This window comes from Sebastes fasciatus, chromosome 15 (genome assembly GCF_043250625.1).
Source record: "Sebastes fasciatus isolate fSebFas1 chromosome 15, fSebFas1.pri, whole genome shotgun sequence".
NCBI classification, from domain to species: domain Eukaryota; kingdom Metazoa; phylum Chordata; class Actinopteri; order Perciformes; family Sebastidae; genus Sebastes; species Sebastes fasciatus.
The window spans coordinates 19828937-19851545 of NC_133809.1; the positions used below are offsets into that span (position 1 = coordinate 19828937).

General features: G+C 42.5%; 2 protein-coding genes across 2 annotated transcripts in view; one reads left to right on the forward strand and one right to left on the reverse strand.

Annotated features, from left to right (window-relative positions):
• dnajc17 (DnaJ (Hsp40) homolog, subfamily C, member 17) overlaps positions 1–22609 on the forward strand; it is a 39237-nt gene that overhangs the window by 15001 nt on the left and 1627 nt on the right. The window contains exons 8-10 of the mRNA XM_074661343.1: positions 743–820; positions 2683–2763; positions 3382–3501. Coding sequence (XP_074517444.1) covers positions 743–820; positions 2683–2763; positions 3382–3501 — 279 coding nt within the window. The remainder of the gene's footprint in view (positions 1–742; positions 821–2682; positions 2764–3381; positions 3502–22609) is intronic.
• On the reverse strand, positions 6735–13477 carry LOC141783816 (cdc42 effector protein 3). The gene is made up of 3 exons (XM_074661344.1): positions 12664–13477; positions 12412–12566; positions 6735–11012 (listed from the first exon to the last, which is right to left on the reverse strand). Exon 3 carries the CDS (start codon positions 10862–10864, stop codon positions 10232–10234), a length of 633 nt encoding a protein of 210 aa, XP_074517445.1. The 5' UTR covers positions 10865–11012; positions 12412–12566; positions 12664–13477; the 3' UTR covers positions 6735–10231.

Sequence of the window (22609 nt, forward strand, 5' to 3'; positions counted from 1 at the left end):
CTCTGCTGTACTTGGTACATGGATATGAGGAGTTGCACAACATATCTTTTTTAGGAGTACGGGAAATCGCATTAGTGTTTAGTGACTGGGCTCCAAGTAAATAAAAGAATTTATGATAAATTATCTTGTTGTTTTTTGTGGAGGCTGTTAGCTGGAACTGTTCAGCTCTTATTCAGAAAATAGAGATAATAGTAATATGGTAATTTCTTTAACAGCATTTACACAGTGCAATATGGCAAGCATCAACACAGAAACACTGTTACACAATCCAATAAGTTAACCACAGTCCAAGCAGAGACACAACACATCTCTCTGCCCATGACAGAGTACCTTGGGCGACCTGCTTTGGAGTCATTATTGTGTCTGGTGTTGTGCTTTATTTTGTGGAGATATGGTTAAGCAGGTGAGTCACCATGCATCCTCTGGTCCAGGAGCTCCGTGTGTTATTTTTCACCCATTTCAGCAGTCCGGCAGTCACCCGACAGTATGAGTGGAAATTGACTGCAGGTCTCACAGGTGGTGCCGGGCTGATGTTCCAAGATTTTAACAATGTCTCTCTCCCGTAGCTCCAGTCTGTGCTGATGGTTATGTAATCTGTGTGTCATCACAGCCAAGCCTACTTGGCATGCTTTTTTCCTAATCAATTGTGCTCTAATGATTAAACCTAATCATGAACTTCTTTAATTCTTGAGTCCTCAAGACTAACGCAGACCTCTCCTTTCTGTCTTCTTTCTCATTCCAGTTGAAGTGGAAGTGTAAAAAAGACGACGAGACGAACGGAGGCTACTCTCAAGACATTCTTTTCACCCTTCTACAAAAGGTACACATCCTAAAGATCCAATAAGTACCTCCACAATGTTACAGCAGAACACTTAACTCGGCTTGCCTTTAGTACTCTGTCTTTTCACACGGCAGAGTAACAGTAATGTACCTTTTTGGGTTATGTAATATATTGAAATATACCTTGAGGCTATCAAGGTTGCATCAATGTGATGAAGTACTTTAATATGTGAGGTATTTAATTGACTGGATTAACCAAAAACAGACATTCCCATCTGAGTAATTCATCTATGAATTGTTTCCCAGTGAAATCTTCAGGAAATTCAATACATATAAGGATATATATTGCTATCACAATATTAAAATTACATAAATAGTATAACGACAGAATCTCTTTATCCTCGCTGTACCAAAGCAGAGCTCCACGGCAACAAACGTGCCTGCAGAGTCCGGCCGTATTCGAGGTCTGCATGACATCAGCGCCGTAGATTGGGCCTTGTTTTATTCTTCCCCTTAAACAAGGCCCATTAAGTTTTGTTGCAGTGAAAGTGCTGAGGGCAATGTTGTAGTGCCCTTTTAAAGCCATGCACGCCATTGTTTGTGCCCCTCTTACCAGGTGATTAAGCGGTGCCGAGGGAGGCATTAGGAAATGTGCTCTTCTCATGCAACCCAGTACCACCTTACGCCACGATTGGTCACAAGGGCTTTTTTAGTGGGGCATAGGTTGGCCTGAAACGAGGATAGGGCAAGTGTCACTGACGTCAAGCTGTCCGGAAAAAGGCGTCTGAATTTCTCCTCCGCACGAACTCAATCAATATGGTTCCAGGCAGGAGGGCTGTGGAAAAAAGTGTTGTTCCTTTTTTTAAATTCTTAAGCGAAGTGAATACATGTTAGGGGAAAGATTTTGTTTGAGATGGCAAGCTCCAATGAGTGACAGTTAATGGTTTGGGCAAGTCGAAATAGCCACCGCTGTGTGGGAAAGTATAGTACGTGTATACTTGTGCTTATGCGTACGTGTGCGGACTTGTGTACTTTGGCCGCGTTAAACATGTTAAGATATTTATATTCTGCGAAACATAGGCCTTTTGAGAGTCTCCTTTGTCACTGTTGGCTCGCTCCAGTGTCCTTTCGTAGACATTAGCATTCCTGGACTTTCCCGTTCCCAGAAAGCTACATTTCCACAGGATGAGATTCTCTAAGGCCACGTCCATCCTCCTCTTTGCTCCCAAAGCCCCTGCTTTAGGCGGGGAGATAAGGCCTCAGTTATAAGTGATAAAAACCCTGAGGAATTAAAAAAAACCTTTGCTCTACTAATGGCTGCCTTTGATAGGGATCAGGTTTTTTCTCCCCTGCTAAGATGTGTTTCTAACCTTTCCTCCTCTTCGATCCATCTCTCTCGGACAGAGATCAGGGAATGTCCGAGATGCTCTTTGCCCTGCTCCCCCTTTTGGCCAAACTTTCCTCCCTTTTTCTGATTTGTGGCAGTAAGTTGGATGAGAGCCACGTCCAAATTCAGCTTTCATGCCAAAAATATAGCTTATCAGATGTTTTCATTGCACAAGGAGTAGCTAAAATGACCCAATATTGCTCCTTGTCTCTTTTGAGAGATGTCTCACTTTTGTACATGATGTTCTCCTTTGCAGTATTACTAGCTCCGTCCCAAAAATACAAACCCTATCATTAGAGATTAAGGTTTGATAACCAAACACATATTGAATCTGAACTTTTATTCCAGAAGTCTGTTATATTCACCCGTGTGTTTTCAGTTCTCCAGCCTGCATATGCTTTGTGTTTTCATAGTTCTGGGGTTGTGCTGTGAAAGGAAATACTAATTTGAATGTTCTGCATCTCTCCTCTGCCTCCATTTGACATGTCTTTTATTCTCCCATTTCTTACCTCCAGTACGGGGATGTTTCGAATGTGATTGTCTCGAGTAAGAAGAGAGGAAGCGCTGTGGTTGAATTTGCAACCGTGAGAGCAGCTGTAAGTACCTAACTCTTCCCCGGTCACTGTCCTCATTGTGTTTGTTCTCTAATGGAAATGTTTTTCCGAAGCACACATTTTGCATAGAGACACATTTGTTTGCCGCTCACTTGCCTTGAAATCCCCGGTCACCTGCTGAGTTTGATTATGACTAAGAATGACACCTGTCATAGACGGCCCGGCCCTCGGGACAGTTTCTGCAACCTAAACCATTGGACGGAAGGACTTCATTGTTCCACACTGTCTGGATCCTCGGGCCCCTTGTCGCGGTGGTGTACTCTTTTTTTGTGTTGTGGTTTCCTCTCCACAACGTGTGGTTTCCCTCCAGAGAACACGTCTGCCAGTCTACAGGGATCTGGGCACAGGTTCTGTGGTCTCTGCATGCCCTTCTCCAGGTCCCAGTCTCGCTCTGGGAGTTGGCCCAGTTACAATCCACCGTTGTCCTTGTCTACATATGTTTTTCATATTTATATAACACCCAGGTGTTAAGATGGAAACATACAACACCATTTTTTACAGCTTTCAGGACAGTGAGAATGTTTTCTTTTGTCCTATATAATAAAATACTGGTAGAGAAACCACCCGAAGTTCCACTCACAGACTATTTTGTGTTTTTAGGAGCTGGCAGCTAAGAATGAAAGTGGCCGGAGTGAAAACCCCTTGAAGATTTCGTGGCTCGAAGGACAGCCCGAGGTCATTGCTCCAGCATCTCAACCTGGCCAGTTCATGTCTTTACAGGTACCAAAAAATGCATTGTTGTAATTCCGTCCCTCTCATAAAGCATGTCGGGCTTATGTTACAAAATCTTCCCATGCACACAGCTTCCAACACAAATACAATTGCCTAAACACTGTCCCACAAAGACAAGTATGTAAACCTTGTGAGGTTTTTATTTTCGTATCAGCGGTGCAAATATTACCCCAGCGCTTGCACTCCCCTCGTCTGGTCTAGAACAATGTGTTTGGTTAAATGGGCCTCAGTTTATTTGCTTTGGAGTGGTGAGGCGCTGGCCCGGCACCGGCCAAAAGCCCCTGGTCGGCCACTCATTAACGTGCCGGACCTGGGAGACCCCAGGAATGCTGCACTTCACATAGCAACGCAGAAGAAGCTGGGTGCAGTAATGGTAGCCTGGCACGTGAGACTGACTAAACGCCCGCATTTGTGCCAAGTAAGCCTGCGTCTCTGTACTGCTATTGATAATCACAGTAGTCCGTGCTGCAATCTCAACTTTTTTAATTGATCTTGCACGCCTAATATTTAGTCTTTTGCTGCCAGCCCACATGCACACACCAAAGGCACATTAACTCCTTTCCTGTCCAAGGATAATCTCATTTTAGCTACATCCACTGGGAATCTGGGAAGTTTTTCTTTCTTGTCATTAGATTAGTATGAAGTAATGTTCTCTTCCCCCCACTGTGTCCATTTCACTTCCCCTATGTTGTGATCATTACCTGTGAGGGATTGCAGATCAGTAGACTCTCTCCGTCTCAGACCCCCTTGTCAAGGCTAGCATGTGAGACTCGACCTGCACACTGGGACTTGTCACACTAATCTCTTTAAATGTTATTATGGTAACCCGGTTTGCCTTTCAGATATCCAAAGCTGATTGCTTCATCTTTTTTTTTTTTTTTTTTGTCCTGCACCTATGGGTAATTTTCGCATTAGCCCTCAGCTAGAATACTTCTTGCTAAAGAGGCCCCACATGACATAATGTAGATATTAGTAATGTTGTTCCACATCTGGCCTGGGGTCAGTGGACATGGGGGGCCATTTGAGAGAGAGAGAGAGAGATAGAGGTAATAAGCTCTATCTGAAACCTAAAAAATCAGATTCCTCCCCTGTCGTCCATCCCGCCATTGCAACCCCACACCGGCCAGCTGCAATCACATAGGATGACTTGCTTCTTTAACCCCATCAATCCAAACATAGCGCTCAGAGAGTCAGGGTCTCACTACAGGGAGCTCGGAGACACAGACGTATGACTTCAGCCTCAGCTTCAGTTCCAGCTCTGTTGGGCTTACTAAATGAATCTGGGGGCCTAATAGAGAGGAGGAGGGAGGGGGCACAAATTCCCCTTGAAGACCCCCCCTCAGGGTCCAGATACCTTGAACGTTACTAACTATACCATGATGTGTTAGATTTTCACGGCTCTCACAGAGAAACTGTTGGCTCTGTTTTTGTTCTGCTCGTCCAGAAAGCAGATATGACATGATTTATAACCCCCCCCCCCACACACACACTGCGTTCACCTAGCTTTACACACCACGGATATTAAACATTTCAAAATAGGGAAGGGCCACGTCTTCCACACCGTGTGGAATTGCTCCCCATGCTCCTGACTTAATTTAGACCCCCTCTTTTGGGAAAGGATCCAGTTTCATCCCCAGACTGTTATTTGTTGTGTCTTCACCCTTTGACATAATAAACGTTCATAGTGGGATAGATTGGGAAATGGGTATGTGTATGAAAGAAGTCATTCTCATTAGCGCAAGCCTTTCTTTTAGCATCGTGATGTACACATTTTGCAAAAATCTGTGAATTCTGAATGAGTCATGGTGCCTGACTGAACCTGAAGAAAAGATAATGAACAGTTGATTATTGTGTGTAATCTGCTAACAAACAGTGGTGGGCTCAGAATGCTGTACGTGTAACTGCAGTGTTGTAAATGGGCCGTTGCATCAAAATCTGATTTCACACGATTTCACAGAGTCTGACTAATGATTCATATCTCACCTTCCAGACTGTCTCGGGTATATTCAATCACTATCTGACCATTTGTTTTGTCTTTGCCAGACATAATGTTTTGTGTCTCCAGAGAGATGGGACACCATCATTAATCACTGCCTGTGTCTTGATTCGTGGTTTATTGCGTAGTTCGACATACCACATTATTTAACATGAATCTATCGTAAAGGATTTTGAATTTGAGCTTCACTACGCCTGCTTCTTCCATCTAGAGCCGGAGAGCCATCGCAGGCTTGTCACGACACAAACCAGATGCGGCAGATCAGCTATTCTGGGATTGTTTTTCCAGCCCGCCGGTTTGCGAGTGCTCGAAAAGTGCACTCTCACTTAAAATAGCCCCTGCGTCTGGAAGAGATGCACTGTATGTAACCATGCTTTTGGCAAAGTCGACCCCGGCATGACCCCCCTCTCTGAGTGGAGATAAGGGACTTCTAAGAGGGAGACCAGCAGGCTTCTGTATTTTGATATGATCAGACCCAAAAGAAGTACATTATATTATTATTATTGGTTAGTACCTTCAGTGGTGGAAGAAGTACTCATATCTTTTACGTAAGTAAAAGTAGTAATACCACAGCGTAGAAATGCATTCAAAACCTTACTTAAGTAAAAGTACAAAAATATTAGCATTAAAATATACTTAAAGTACATAAAGTAAAAGTACTCATTATGCAGATGGACCCATATCAGAATAATGTTTATTATATTATTGGATTATAATTATTGATGCATTAATGTGTACATTACTTTAGTGTTGCAGCTGGTAAAGGTGGGTCTTATTTTTTACTAAATATACTTTTTTTATTTTAAAACATTTTTTAAAAGTTGTTTTATATACTGTATATACTATATACTGGGAATTTCCCCCGGGGATCAATAAAGTTTTATATTAACTTATAATAATACATCATAATTATTTGTTGATTACATTTTGTATTAATTATCTGAATCTGCAAAGTACCTAAAGTTTTAAAACAAATATAGTTGAGTAAAAAGTACAATATTTATCTATTATATTATATATTATATATTATTTATTATTTATTATTTATTTTAATTGTTGTGGAGTAGAAGTATAAAGAAGCATAAAATGGAAATACTTAAGTATCAGAATTGTACTTAAGTATAGTACTTGAGTCAATTTACTTAGTTACTTTCCACCATTGAGTACCTGATATTAATATTGCATACCAGGTTTGAATGGATATAGTTAATAATAATAATAATAATAATAATAATAGATTTTATTTAATTATATAAAAACATTTCCATGGCACTCAAGGTCACCTTACATCACATAAGATCAGTAATAAAACATACAATAAGCAACAAAGCACCAGTAATAAAACATCAATGAAATCAACAGTAGAACATATACAGTATAAACAACAGAGCAGAGCTCAACAATGAGTTCAATCGCAGTTATTGCGATTAAAGTGAGTAAGCTAGTTTAAAAACATGAGTTTTGAATCGTGTAATGGAGTCCAGTATGCGGATGTGAGAGGGGGGAAGTGAGTTCCAACATTTGGGTGCAGCACAGGAGAAGGCCCTGGCACCCATTGTGCCGAGGTTGACGGGTGATGGTGCCAGTTAGAGCTGCTGCTGAAGACCGCAGGGAGCAGAAGGGGGTGAAAGTCAGGCAGTGAACCTCATCATATACGAGTTTGGAGTTGTTGGTGATATATCATCTATGTATAACGGGACCCTCAAGAAACAAAAGACCACACAGTTTATAGTTCAAGATATGCTTGTTTAGGGTAACTTGAAATATATAGACGTGTTTTTGTATTTTCTCATTAGACACGGAACGCATTGCCTGGTGGGATTATGGTGTGGTCAGAATTTCAGAATTATCGTGTCACGCCCAGTTCATCATGCGTATCACGAGAGGGGATAGCTGTTGCGGATTGGCTCGGCCCTCGCCGTATATAGCTTAGTAATACGTTCTGACATGATACAGACAGCATAAACAATATCGGTTTCACAAAATCCCCCATTGTGTGTGTGAACCCATGCGGCATATTTCAGTAGCATCAGGTCAAACTGGGAGACACAATTGCAGTAGACGGACACATCTCTTATTTGCCAAAACAATATTTTTAGTTTTTTAGTTAGTACCTGACAAAATAAATAACCCGTAAGAGCTACTCTTCAGTGAGATGACAGGGTTTCATGGTATTCTGTGTGACAGCGAGTTTAGAATCTTCGGAGGGAGAGAAGTGGTACCAGATGGGAATGGGATACTTCGCAGCTCGGCCAGTTTGTGCTGCGCAGACAAGATAATTTGTCTTCGATTACAGGCTCTTTCTTCTCACATCAGTCATGTGGCTGAACACTTGTTGAACTTAAGTTTATGTGATTCTTCACACTGTGAAGAGCTCTTGTGTAATCTGTGTAGCTAGAATAATCAAATGTTTGAAGGTTATAATGAATAAGGATGGATTTTCATAAAATCTGTCCATGTTTTTTTTATCAAGAGTGGCTGAAGGAAATTAAAAATTTGTGGGTATTGTTTTTTTAATATTGTTTTTTTTTTTAGGTTCAAGTTTTTTACCCTTACTTAGTTGCGCAATAATTTGTTTCCACAGTGTCCGATACTACACAATTATTTTTTCTCTTGCGAATAAATGAGGCTTTGATCGTTAAGGGGCATTGTAACAGACGGTCCTGTGTAAAGTCTGTGTGACTCAATAGCTCTTTCTCCTGCTTATCTGGAATAGGTAGCCTGTATAGAAAAGTCTGACAAATCGCAGACACACCCTGGTTAGCTATTGAATGTCACCTCTTTATGACACAGGTGTGCCTCCGAGCGGGACATGCCTAACAACCCGGCAACTTGCTTCAAAGTCCAGTTTACTGTAATGCAGTATTTGTGGCTTTACATGAAAATCCTGCTTGACGTGTCTGTCTAATTTAGGCCTGTGCGTCTCTCCACCTTGAAATAATGTTGCGCTGCACGTTGCGGTGGATAATCCAAGGCTATGATTTCTCTAGAAACTGTTTAGCAAAGTTAATTGCCTCCACAGTGGCTCCTGACGGTTGAAAAGCCAAATAAATGTCCGTCCATCAGTGGTGTGTAAACTCATACGAGCTGTGTTAAAATGTTGACACGAGCAGTTCTGTCCACAAAACCACCAATCTTGGAATGTCAAAGATATTTTTCTTTACTTCCCCAAAATACAAAACATTACATTTTTCAATGCAAAAAAAAAAAAGTTTCACAATGCGTTGTCATAACATATACGAGAAAAATGGTCAGAGATATCTGGTATATAATGGGAGATGGCAAAACAGATATACAGTGGAGACGTATCCACAAACATTGCTGTTTCTGTTAGGACATTCATAGAATTCTAAATCTATTGCTAGAAGTGGGACACTTGTGGTTCTTGTATTTTGCAGCGTGACCCGTGGGGAACTTAGGAATGCGACCGGTTCTGGGTTTGCCCCAAAGCCTTTCCTGGCAACCCCCCACTAAGGCCCAGACTGAGGCTCTGTCCTGACTCTCTCCTCTCCAGACCTGAGCAAACTGGACCTAGATTGTCTGCACAAATCTCAGTTTGACCACGCGTGCTTACATCTACTTTACTTGTGTGCCAGTGTGTGCGAGATACAAGCGTGCTTTTTTCACGTGTCGGGGGTCTGTTTGGTCAGAAGGTAGTGTTTAAATCCTCATCAGGACTTTTGCCGCAGTAATGGATGTCTCTGGTCCTCCTCCCTCGACACCCCCTGCATATGTGGAAGTATCACGTTACCCTTTACCACTTTCCTTCTCGTGCGCCACTCACCAGAGCATCGCACTCTGATTTGCAGCTAAGAAAACAGCCTGCTCCGTCTTTTTTTTTTTTTTTCGTCTGAGGTCTTGGACCTGTGGCCTGGCTTGGTCTGCAGCCCAACCTGCCACCACTGGCTGGCTTTTTATTGGAAGCAGAGCTAAGTGTTTGTTTTCACTGCATTGTTGGGAATGAGAGATGGGGGGTACCTTGGTCTACCTTTTCGAGTGGGGCCTCTGGGATGCGTGCGGAGGAGAAATTGCCCTCCGCACACAATAGATTGGCAAGCACGCCAAGAGCCAAGACATCACAGCTCGAGGACCTTGGATTCCAGCCGCAGCTTTTCTTTTCTTAAACACAACACTCTTAAATCTTAACAGCCGTCTTCAGTGCTGTGCTGTGCTGCGTGGTTTGGGGGATTGCAAATGGCAAAGGAGGGAAGTAAAAGAAGGTGAAAATGTCCAGCTTGGAGTTTGACATCCGACAGTTCAATCATTAACTTACACATTGTATCCACCTCTGCAAGGGGGCGGATATAAGGAGAACATTAACTTTGTGTCTTTTTTTAGTTCAACCTTTCAAACAAGATTATGTTTAATTTTTAACAAATGCTGTGGACCACAATGTTTTATAGACACAATAGCTGGTGCTAATAAAAGCTCCTTATCCTAGACAGTTGCTGTGATATCCCATTTAAAAAATGTTTTACTGAAATAATTAAAAAAAGGCAGACTTAAACATAAGTGAGGCAAGTTCTCCCCAAAGGCTGTTTGTCTATACTTGGTACCCAGGGATCATAAAATCAGATATCCCCAGATTTATTTCAACAATACCCATAGCTTTAGGATATTGGTTTGTCCATAAAATCAGGAGTGTGTTCCCAACAAGGGTGTCGAGTTGGATCTCTTCTCCATATTCCAAACTTAGTAAAGCCTTCCCATAACGCCTGGCTACTAGGTTGTCTTATTGTCACGTTTGTCCATCACCTGGAGAACATCATCCAGGATTGAAGGGCCCAGGTCAAGGCTGAACGAAAATGCACTGTCCTCCTCCTTATGCTGTCCAACAGCTTTGTTACAGGTCTCTGTGGAGTCTTCGTCCCTGTCTGAGTTCAGGCTGCCCCGTCCGAGGCTGCGAGCCATATTGGGTGCAGCATTATTCCCTCTTTGACACCCGTCCTCCTTTTCCAACTCTGCTTCCCCGTCCTCGCTGTCCAGCAGCGGCATAGAGCTGCATTTCTTTCTCCTCTGGGACGCGTTGTGCTGGCGGCCCGCATGCCAGTCGGGGCTCTCCGAGCCGTCTGCCTCATCCAGGTTCAGGCGCGGTGGCTTTGGCGGCGGAGAGCAAGCCAGGAAGAGATTCTGCTCGCTCTGGGAGCTCTGTAGAAGCAGACCGTGGCCCATCTTTAAGAAGGACAGGTCTCCGAAGCTGTCTGTGTGGGCATCGTTGCCAATATGTGTGATGTGACGGAAATCAGCCAGCGGTAGGCTGATCATGTTGACGGACAGCACCTCCCTGCGCTTGGTGTGCCTGTTGGGCCAACGAGCAGAGGATGGCTTCCTGTACAACGATGTTCTTAGTGGCATCTTGGCAGATCTGGTTGAGATGGACCTAAATGTTTTTATTTATCCTCTTTTTTTAATATATCCTCAGTCTTTGTATCCTTTTGTATTTCCTCCTTTGTTCAACAATGAATCCTTTAGGAAGTGGTGAAGCTTATAAGCGGAATTCCATCTGCATCAAAACACAAGAAAAGATCAAATTATAATTTAACAAATCCAAGTTTATAACACTTTATTATAAATCAGTTTTTTATAATCCAGGTTTCCCTCACATCATGCTAGAATATGGGGCAGGTCTGTGCTTGTAATTCAGCACCAGATGTAAGTATTGTACTGAAGCAGTTGGCTCGATGTGAATCGGCAGCCGTTGTTTAGAGGTTGCACCTGCTCCACTCAATTTTGATTTGATTGAAATTCAATATTATTTGGCAGCAGAGGGATGCTCCAACAATGCTTTGAAGCTTTCATTTCTAAATATTTACTTTTCAAATCCCAGTTTTTTTCCCCATAAATGCAGGTGTGGTCTGCAGCATATCCTCTAAAGGAAGTCTATCAGCCCACTTAAGACTTCCAGTAACAAACGCAACAAAAAAACGCAGATTCCCAAATGGTAATTGTTGTCCTGCGTGTAAGTGAATCATACGTCTCCACATTTTGTTTTTGGGAGAACATGAGGTTTTACCGTAACTTATGTCTGAATGCATGATAACTTCACTTCGGAACACATGTTTCTGATTTTGTGAAAAACACAATTAGCTGCTGTAGTGTGAGAGTTAAGCAGTGGCTTGATGCTGGAAGTTAATAAAATGAGATGTTTTTATTCCTTAAATAACACTGTGGGCATTACATTTCAAAAAAATGTCTGTTTTGTTTTGTACTTTGGGGAATTTCTATTACATAAATGTTACATCCAACTTAACAGGAAACATTCTTGGTCAAATGAAACAACAATAAGACTTACAATGAAAGTCTAACTGTCAAAAACAAGAAAGTCATTTTGCATTCCGTGACCTGTAATCATTTTATTGAGTAAAATAGAACTCAGTTCATCAACGCTGGCATGCCGATTAGATAATCTGCCTGGTGTCTGTGATTTTACGGTTCTCCCAAACAGCTTTGCCCACATTAGATCTGTGTTCGTGACTTGAAACACTCACTCTGTAAATTTGTAAGCCACTACAGCAAACAGGTTTTGTTGGCCCATAAAGGTTTTATCGGCACTTTAGTAGCAGCGGGAGATTGGAGAGCGTGGACACAACAGCATTCCTTTCCAAACATGTCAGTTTGGCCGAGGAGGAGTCTTAGGATTTCAGCCATGAGTATCGTGCTCAGGAAACACTTCGTGGCCAAGTAAAAATTAAAGAAGCCCATTAAAACAGATTGGCCAAGAAACAATTTCTAAATGATCTTCCTCAATGCTGCCATAAAAGATCCATCTTTGAGACAGATGAGGAATCTGTCTGATGAAAACTTTACACCAAAAGTTAAAAGAAAAAATTTATTTTCTTTTCATGCCGCCTTTCTAGCAGGATAAATAACAATAGGATTGATAAAGATTGATTAGTTCTTACCTGTCTTGCAGAGCAAACGCAGGATGTTTGAATCCAACACATGCTAAAACGTCTCTGTCAGGAAACTAGGCAGCGTCTACCTGCACACCCTGACAAGCTCTTCCTCGACATGATGGGACTTGTTCAACGGTTACAGAGAAGACCTCATTACGCAGCTTGAGACAAAGAGACAGAGTGAGGGACTATTCCTTGCTGACAAGTCAACTTTTACATTACATGGTAGCATTTAACCTCCAAGAGAGTGTCTCTTACCTTTTTTCTCTACTGCTGCTTAGGTGTTTTCAGTCCTCGGACATTTGATCCTTGTCTTTTTTTTGCTAATCCTTCCCAGTGTAAACTCCCTCTTTTTTGAATTGCTGAGCTCTCCCGGTGTGTTGCCGGTAAATGTCTTCTTTGCCTAAGAGATAAGCCAGGTGAGGTCAGAGTCCAAGAGCGTTCAGGCATCCAGGTGGAGGCTTCTCTTCAGTTTTTTTTTTCCTGAGCTTATATTTGCACTTTAGAACGGTTGCCAGCCGTCAGATGATATCATCCTGGTTGCGATGTGAGTTGGCCTTTTAGTCGTAAGTGTTAGAATAAATCCTGCTGGATGGTTGGTTGGTTGCACACATTACCTGCGGGAGAGTGAGTTCAAAACAGGAGCTGCTGATTTTAATTCCTGCGATATTAAAGAAGACAGAAATGCAGGAGAAAGTGCGGCGCACAACTCATTTTAAGAGCTGTTTCTGAGAGGGGTTGAGTTTTCAGCCATGTGTATGTGTTTGATAGATTGTGTGCTTGTGCCTAAAAGGAAGTCATAGTCATTGAGCAAACAGGTCAGCCACTCAGAGGAGGGGGTTAACTGATCTCTAATCTCCATGTCATTGTCCCCGTGCTCTGTTGATTTCCTGATTTCCTGCCCGCTGTTGGCTCATCTAAAGCCCCGGAGTCGAGCTCACTCTACAGGCCCTTCTGCCTGACTGGAGGCCTATAGCCGCTCTATGCAATCAAAGCGCACTATCACACACAGACATGTATGTACAGGCACGCCGGGTTGCACAAGATAGAGATAGCTTGTTGCATTTCCCGATTCTCACGCCTCCAGCATGTTGTCTTTGCCTTTTGGAATGCTAAAGCAACACAGGAATGGGAATTGTGTCTGAACAGCAAACGTTTTTTTTCTGCTCTATGGAATTTGTTTGTGTTAAAAATGGCAGGGTTAAAGCATTTTGTTGTGCTCTCACAGGCTGTAATTGTTACTTGTGCTGATCATGCCCTTTTGGTTGTCTCATGGTTTGGAAAGAATCTTTCTTGAACTATATAATCTTCTACAACCTGTGTGTTTTAAAGAGAATGTGTTAAAACTAACACGCCATCATGCTCTGATATCCAAACCGAGTCTTATAGCGAACACTGTGTTCCAGCAGAAAGGAGGGCAACGTCTGTGGATCCCTTTGCTCAGTGCTTCTCCTTGTTCTCTATAGTTGAACATGCAGGGTGTGAAGGAAATGGTCTTTTTCATATTGATCCAATAAACAAAAGGCGTGCCGCGTGATCCTCTCTTGTTCTCCCGCTCTGCACTCCAGTGCCAAGAGCAGTCTGCAAGACCAGACACAATTACTCACGCAAATGAAATTATCATAACATTTACTCAACACTGAAGCAAGAACAGTTTTGAACATTTCTTTTCTGAGAAACACCCGCCTTCTTCCACCTACAACCACAAAATACTAGCCAGAGCTGGTGTTATCTGCAGTATTGGAATGACCTCACAAGACCTTCTGTCTGACCAAGGTTGGGCACACTGTGTTGTCATGCTATGTAGCCTCGGGGCTGATGCGTTGAGACCTAGCTGGATTTCTGTATAAGCTTCTTTTCTAAGGCCTGACCATAGCGGGCAGTGTGGTTTGATGCAGCTATGCTGGGCCTGAAATCTGGGATGCTGCGTGTTTTTGTTGTTGCAGGATAAAAAGTGTTTCCAGATATTGCTTTGACTGGCGCTAGAAGCCCAAACTGAGGCTTTGGTGGATATTCTTCTGGCCCTTTGTTGTGTGTTCTCCAGCTTCCGCTGTGTCGAGGCCGTCAGACTGTCAGCATTCGGACTAGATTTACAGCACGAACTGTCTGATTCTTTTATATGAAAAACATTTTTTTTTTTCAATGATGACAAACATGGGACATACTGTGCTTTGATATAATTCAGATTCGAGTACATCCATGAGTCACCCAGAGTACGAAAAGAATGAGACTAGATTCGAGCTGCTGTTATTAATCGATTAGTTATTAATTATTAAATTAATCACCGATTATTTTGATAATCAGTTTGAGTGATTTTTTTTTAAGGGAAAAAAGGGAATATTCTGATTCCAGCTTCTTAAATGTGAATATTTTCTGGTTTCTTTACTCCTCAATGGCAGTAAACTGAATATCTTTGAGTTTGGGGATGTCATTTTGGGCATTGGGAAACACTGATTGACATTTTTCACCATTTTCTGACATTTTATAGACCAAACAACTAATCGATTAATCAAACAAATAATCAACAGTTTAATCAACAATGAAAATAATCGTTGCAGCCCCAGACTAGACGGTCAATTCCTTGCTTAAGTTTGAACAGTCCATAAAATCTTATCTGTATCTGTCACTAAAGCAGTTCCTAGTAGCTAGTCTTTGTAATGTACTGTCATCAATTGTGGTGAGAACATCCACGTTTGCATTTGTCATCATCCCAGCCACTGTCGTCACAGTTTGTCTCCAAAGTCATGATGACTGATGAGCTGTTTGAATGCGTTCCAACAGAAACTTGGCAGGCTTCTAAGAGGAATTGCAGACAGTTGCACTCAGTTGCATGACTGCCACATGACAAAGATCTGACACCAGTCAAAGTCCAGGTGTTGTGTTCTAGTGAAAACCAAGTGATTAATACATGACAAAGCTTACAGTAGCCTCTAATCAACTAAGTAAGGTCACGCCAGGTCCAACACATTAAAGGGGTGATTAGGCTGGATAATTAACAGAGAAACATGCTATGTCTGATGAGGTCATGTTTATTGATGCCAAACATAAAATTGCTTAATCATTTACATGAAGGTTTTAGACACTAATGTGTTCTGATGCCTGTTTTTGCCTTCTAGCACCATCTCACGGTGTTAACTATTTACAAATGAGCTGAGTACGTTGATCTACGATGGACTTAAAGGAACACTGTGTAGCATTTCGGGGGATTTATTGGCAGAAATGGAATATTAATAAGTATGTTTTCTTTAGTGTATAATCACCTGAAAATATGAAATGTTTGTGTTTTCGTTATCTTAGAATGAGCTGTTTATATCCACATAGGGAGCGGGTCCAAGCCCCCAGGAAGAGCGCCGGACTTTACAAATTTTCGTAGTGGCCAAACGTTGGAATTACAACTTCCGTGTCCATCACATGATGCCATTGGGCCCAGAAAGACTTTATCCCATAGACTTACATTGGGAAAGAGACATCTATAAATCAGTGGATAATTTTTTTTAGGTAAATCAACTTCCCAGTACGAGCACTTAAATAGTCCTTATTTAAATCATTAGGTCCTAAAAGTGGTTAAATGCACTAATAGCCGAATCCAGAGTTAGCTCCCTTCCTTCGTACATGTGAATGAGCCCAGACTGAGGCTGGACCGAGGGCTGGGAGGGGGGGGGAAATAAAGAAAACGCTATTGCGCCTGCTCTACGGGCCCAATGGATGCGGAAGATCAATGGAAAATCTGGGTATTTTTATACTTCGAAGTCAGACTTGTTTGGCTTCATGCGCCGCTGAGCAACTTTCATAGGAATGAATGGGGCCCCGCTGACGCTGTATCCTGTTCTCTTTATACATCCATGAGCGAGTCCTCTTCACGGAGTCAGCCGCCGTGTTTTAGCCCAGAGTGGACAAACCAAACTGTGGCTCTAGATAGGGCCATTTGCGTCGGCCACCATAGTTCTCCTACACGTTTGACACACGGAAGAAGTTTAAGTTGGTTGCAGATTGCAGCCAGCTAGATGCCACCAAATCCTACACACTGCACCTTTTAAACAAGAAATTGCAGCATCTGTTTATCTATCAGAGATGTATTAGGATCTTTATGGGATTTCTAGTGGGCTGAGGGTGTAAAATACATGCTATATGGAGCTGCGATGTCTTGCGTTTGATCCAGGCCACCCTTTCCTGTCATTCTCAACTGTCCAATAAAGGCAAAATTTCCCCCTCCATAAAATATATGTTATACAATGGTCATTTTGTGCTTTTATACACAGACATCTTTTAGTTGTTTTGATCTCTTTGTGGCGCCCACAGACTTATAAAATGTATTTTTTCGTTTTTGCAGGATTGTAATATACATTTGCATAACTCATAACATACTGTTTCTTTCCAGTGAATGTGGGCGGTCAGTGTAGGCTGGGAATGTACTGCCGTGTCTCCTGACACTGAGTCATTAGTAATTATACAATCATGGTTGGGATATGATGTAAACAGTATACAGCAGGATACATTCCTCTAGCTGTTTGTTCTGCACATTAAATAGATAAGGAGCCATGCTAATATGGGAACGCATACAGTACCTACATACACAGAGAGATCACAGACATTTAAGATTTCATGTTTGGAACCTTGATTTCATTTTCATTTTTTTCTCCCCTCGTGATGCCTGAGTTCTTTTTGACATCTCCAAAACTGCATTCTTACCAGTCCTGTGGCCACTTTTGTTTTAATGGGAAATCTGTTGCAATCAGAGGGCTTTTCCCGGAAGGCTGAGATGTGAGAGACATAATTTTTGCTTTTACAACGATGTATTGTTGGATATTAAAGAGGCCAAACCCCCACATCTCCCTATTCTAGGATCCCTTAGCTCATCCATCATAAAGAGAAATGCCAGGGCACCAGGAGTTCAGGTCTTTGCTGCCATTTCTCTTTTTCATTGTTTATTTCCTTAACGTTAACAGTTTCCAAAAGGCGCTCTCCATCTCCGTCCAACAGGCTTCTATTCTGTCCAATACCGTGACCACCTACAACCACATGCGTACATGTCCACACACACACACACACACACACACACATGCACACACACTTAAATGGTACCTCACATCCACTGCTGACTTTTCCCCCCTTCACTTTACCTTTGATTGTTATTGGCTGGATCTACGGTCCACACGCAACCACCGCTACCTGCACAGTGTTCATTCAGGCACTGTACTACAAAGGCCTGTACTGGATATGGCAAAAATCTTCTATCACGATATAGGTCATTTCATATCTCGATAATGATATATATCACGATATAGCATGTTTTTTGGTAATTCAATAAAGAAATCATCTACAGTATATGAAATAAGCCTATTTTTGTATACTCCTGTGTGAATTAAATACTTGACAAATGATGAGTATTTTCATATTGAGTGCAAAATTAACATAAAAGGTTTAAATGAAATTATAGAAAAAACAAATAAATAAAAGGCCAAGCCTATATCAGAATAGAAACAAAAATAGAAAATGTAAGATAGACATTAGATATCGTTTTGACGATATATATCGTCGTATTGCCCAACCCTAGTACTGCATTTCAATTAGAAGAGAAAAGTGAATGAAGAAAAGATAATTCTTTATTATAACAGATGATATGTGATAATAAAGTCTTGACAGAAAGTCTTTGGCATTTAGACTCTACAGAGAGATTTGTAACCAATGGGCATCCCCACATGGAGTCCACACACTGGTGGTGGTGGTGGTGGCTGATGATCCTGCTGATAAGGCTGATGAATCCGCAAAGACTGGGCGGTGATGGGGAGGTGGAGGTGGAGGTGCGCGCTTAACAGCAGCATGAACGTACTAAAGGAAGAGAGAGAATCATATTTCAAAAGAGACAGCAGCAAGATGATAGTTTAACAATGTAGGTGTTTCGCTGTGCTGTTAGATAGAAGATGAGAACAGCTGATAACACTATTGACATTTTGCTGACTTTTGTCATTTACGCATAGACTTCCATACAATCAGACTTCTTTTTGCAAGCAGGTTTAAGGCACTTCCGCTTTGGCTTCACTTGTCAGACCCGGAGGTTGCCCACTGATTGCAGCTCGACTTTATGATTTAGATTTTTATAGCTGTATTTTACGTACAGTAAATATCTTTCCCCGTGTAGTTTGAAGGATGGCTGTAAATTCTGCAGCTTGCATACACCGATCAGCCATAACATTAGGTCAGCCTGGGCACCCTGACCGGTCAGCGGCTACGCAGCCCCATACGCAACAAACTGATGCACTGTGTGTTCTGAAACCTTTCTATCGGAACCAGCATTAACTTTTTCAGCAATTTGAGCTACAGTAGCTCTTCTATTGGATCAGACAACACGGGCCAGCCTTCGCTCCCCACGTGCATCAATGAGCCTCGGGTCTGACCCTGTCGCCGGTTCACCGGTTTTCCTTCCTTGGACCACTGCAGACTAGGAACATCCCACAAGAGCTGCAGTTTTGGAGATGCTCTGACCCAGTCGTCTAGCCGTCACAATTTGGCTCTTGTCAAAGTCACTCACATCCAAACGCTGGCCCATTTTTTCTGCTTCCAACACAAAGTTCAAAGTTCAAAATGTCCACTTGCTGTCTAATATATCCCACCCACTGCCAGGTGCTATTAATGAGATAATCAATGTTATTCACTTCACCTCTCAGTGGTCTTAATGTTACGTCTGATCGGTGTATATTAATTGTCCCAGTCAGTGATCTGTAGATGTATTTACTAAGACTACATTCTGTTCAGACAGAAAAACTCACACATTATTTGGCTTTTGCTGTCAAATAAAAGGCGGTCTTGTCTCGGAGTTCCTTTCAAAAACCAGATGTCTGCATTGAACGGGTTAAACACAGGAAGTAGATTTGGGCCTTAATCTCTATGTAGTGTTTGTCCTTCACTAACAAAAACAGTATAATAGACCAGACCTTCGGGGTTTTATGTCTGCCGAGTCTTATAATGAACGATGATTAATCCTCCACCATTTACAACGCACGAGTTTTGTCTGCGGAGGAATTTCACCTTGGCTCCAGCGTTGCATGTGCAGTACCCTTTGCCTGTTTGTTTGACTTAGCAGGAGTGCTCGGGCACCCCCCCCCACCACCATACACACACACACATACACATACACATACTCACACGCAAATGATTTCTAAATAAGTGTTCGCCTCTCATAAATCACCTACTCCATAGGTCCGTGACACACGCACACAGACATAGAAACACACACCACGCCACCACACGCGCTCCAGATAAATAGTTCCTTGATTAACTACACCAGAGTGCATTAGAGGCAGAAATGTTAGTCTGGACCACAGAGCAGGCTTGTTAAGAAGGAGCCATTTCTTCTCTTGGCAGCAAAGTCTGCAAAGTCTCTTCTTGGCTCAGTGATCATCTAGTTGGACATAATCTGGTGGCTGATGGTGTTAATGACTTATCCAGTTATCAGATACTAGTTGGTAACGTCACAGGCTGCAAGCTTAAGAGACAATAAGCACGAAATGGCAAAGAATGGAAGTATATCAATTGAAAATGTTTTTGAAAGTCAAATGTAATTGAATCAGCCAAGAGGCATTGTTAAACTGAATGTTCTCAGAGAGGTGTTAACGTCAAGCTTTTAATATCCAGTTAAATACTTTGATGGCTTCCTTGTTTATCAGTTTGCTGCACAAGCATGTGTTGCCTGTTTGTCATATTATGTCTCTGCGTTTCGCCATTCAAATTCCTATTTTAGGCATACAGTCGGGCTCCTGGCCAGGCTGAGACACAGTAACACTACAATAGAGTGCTACAGGAATGAGTCCTAAAACCTGGAAATGAGTTGGCATTTTAGCACTTCCGGTTCCCTCGTCTGGAAGTCAGTGGGGTTTTTGAATGTTTTTTTTTAGTTAGATGCCTGAAATAAGGTCTGTGGTTAACACAAGCTTAAGATATAAAACAGAGACATAAAATACATCAATATATATCCCACTCGTAAATTTTGACTGTGTCTTAAAAAAGGCGGTTGCTAACAAGTGGCTAAATAAGACTACTAAACGTCATCACGCCGCCTCGTCCGCCTTCACAGCCTCGTTGTGTATACTCACATTCATGTAACCGTGGTGTAGTTTGTTTATAGCCTAACGTTAGCTTTTTTTACTTCCGGCGATTGCATTTACTCTTCAAAAATCATAAAATGGTGTTCATTTGTGTAGATTATCTTATGGAACAAAACATGTGAGTATCATAACATCACGTGTGTTTGCCACGGAGCTTATTTTCTGCAACAACCCAATGGAAAAATCCCACTGGCTTTTTGTCGAGGGATCCAGTGCGACGCTAACTTCCCAGTAAGCCTACAAAAAGACGTCATCCCTGGAGCACTCTATAAACTTCAATTTTAAGGGATGGGGTTACTGACAACACTTTACAAAATAATCATGAGCTTTGTACTATTCTGTACGATTTGTTAGAGAACAAGTAAAGAAAAGGAAAATGAGCAGAATGGCAGAATGAATTCTTGCTTTCTTTTCTTGCTTCTTGTGTTGTCTTCTCTTACTGGGTGGCAATGGATCACAGTAACAGAGGGCAGAGACGTCAGCTGTGGAGATCTTTATGTGTGTGCAACAAATGAAATAGAAAAGCTGACCAAATGAGTGGAGAAAAATAATGGATGGATGTAGGGCACAAGGGGACACTGAATGGTTTGAGACTTGTAGAATCTATGCCGAGGAGCACTGAAGCTATCCCGGAGGCTTGAGAATGTCCAACACCTTTCTAAGACAATTATGAAATTTGTCTGCATGTGTTTGTGTCCAAAACACTTTTTAGAGTAAGAAATCCCCTCTTTAGCTTGTGATAGTTTGCCGGAAAAAGATCTTCTATTTTTTCCATTTTGTAGCGATAGTGGCATCTTATAGGTGCCCGAGTCCACACTCTTCCTTCTCTATTGCACACACACACACTTGTTTCCTCACATACTCGTTCACTCGTGCTCACACGCTTACATGCTCACACACATCTCACACAAACACACACAGAGGAATGGCGTAATGTGCAGCTGATCTGACAACTTGTGCCGGGGGAACACAGCGGCCACCTGCGCTGCGAGATGCCTCCTACTGCGTGTGGGAAGGAGTGTGAGAGAGAGAGTGTGTGTGTGTGTGTGTGTGTGTGTGTATGTGTGTTACACTGCCTGACTCAAAGCACTGGTGGTATTCATGATGTCATTACTGGCCCGAGGTCAGACTCGGGTGTGCTGGTTGGAGGCCTAGCCATGTGCTGATGTCACATCGCTAATCCTCAGCTTGTTTGTGTGTGTGTGTGTGTGCATGTGTGTGTTTTACTACCATCCTACCTCTGCAGCGGCCTCGTGCCCTCCTCTCTTGGCTTTTTACAGGGGCCTGTTGTTTGTGTTCTGTGGTTTCCTACTCACCCTGGGCCCCAGAGTTACTGCAACGTACACACACGCACACAACCAAGTGTTTAGTTAGAGTGATGCACAGGCTAAACATGTACATTGTAAGTTAACACCCCAGGCAAGGAAACATCCCTAATTCGGAGAAGAAATGCGTCACATTGCCCATAAAGCACCTGTTAATGTTCAGAATTCCCCTGCATCATTAGCCTGGTACAGTCCGCCCTTGACCACGACGGGTAGAGAAATAGATCTGCCCAATTCTGACTGGAAATGTGTCACTGCATTTCAGTGTAGTGGCCAGTAGAGGGCAGGGCAGAGTATATTTGCAGAGGAAGAGGGAGCATTGCTTGTATACTTGCTTGTGTTTTCTTTAATTTGAAGATGCAGGAGTTGTTTATTTACCTAATGGCGTTCGCGTGATATTTCAGAGTTACGTGTCAGACAAGGGGCTTGAGCTCACATTACTGGAATGATAATAGCAGCTTTCCTCAATCCAGGGGCGGAGGAGGGGAGAGCGGGGGGGTAACTTCCCCCTCGCCGACCCTCTCCTCTCGCTTCTTCCTCCGTACTTACCCTCTTTCTCTCAGCACATGGATGCTGGAGTCCCCGTGATCTTTTCCAGATGCGAGCGCATTGACAAAAACCTACCTCTCCTCCTCTTCAAGTCGCTCTCACTCGCCCAGTCCTTCATGCACACACTCACTCGCTCTCTCCTGCAGCTCACTGTCTTGTTAAAGAGACACTTCCTTGGCCCGGCAGACTTCCTGGATACAATCCTGTAAAACAATGGCTTATTCTGTG

Coding starts and splice junctions, on each gene's coding strand:
- LOC141783816 (XM_074661344.1), bottom strand. CDS start 10,864: ATGCCACTAAGAACATCGTTGTACAGGAAGCCATCCTCTGCTCGTTGG.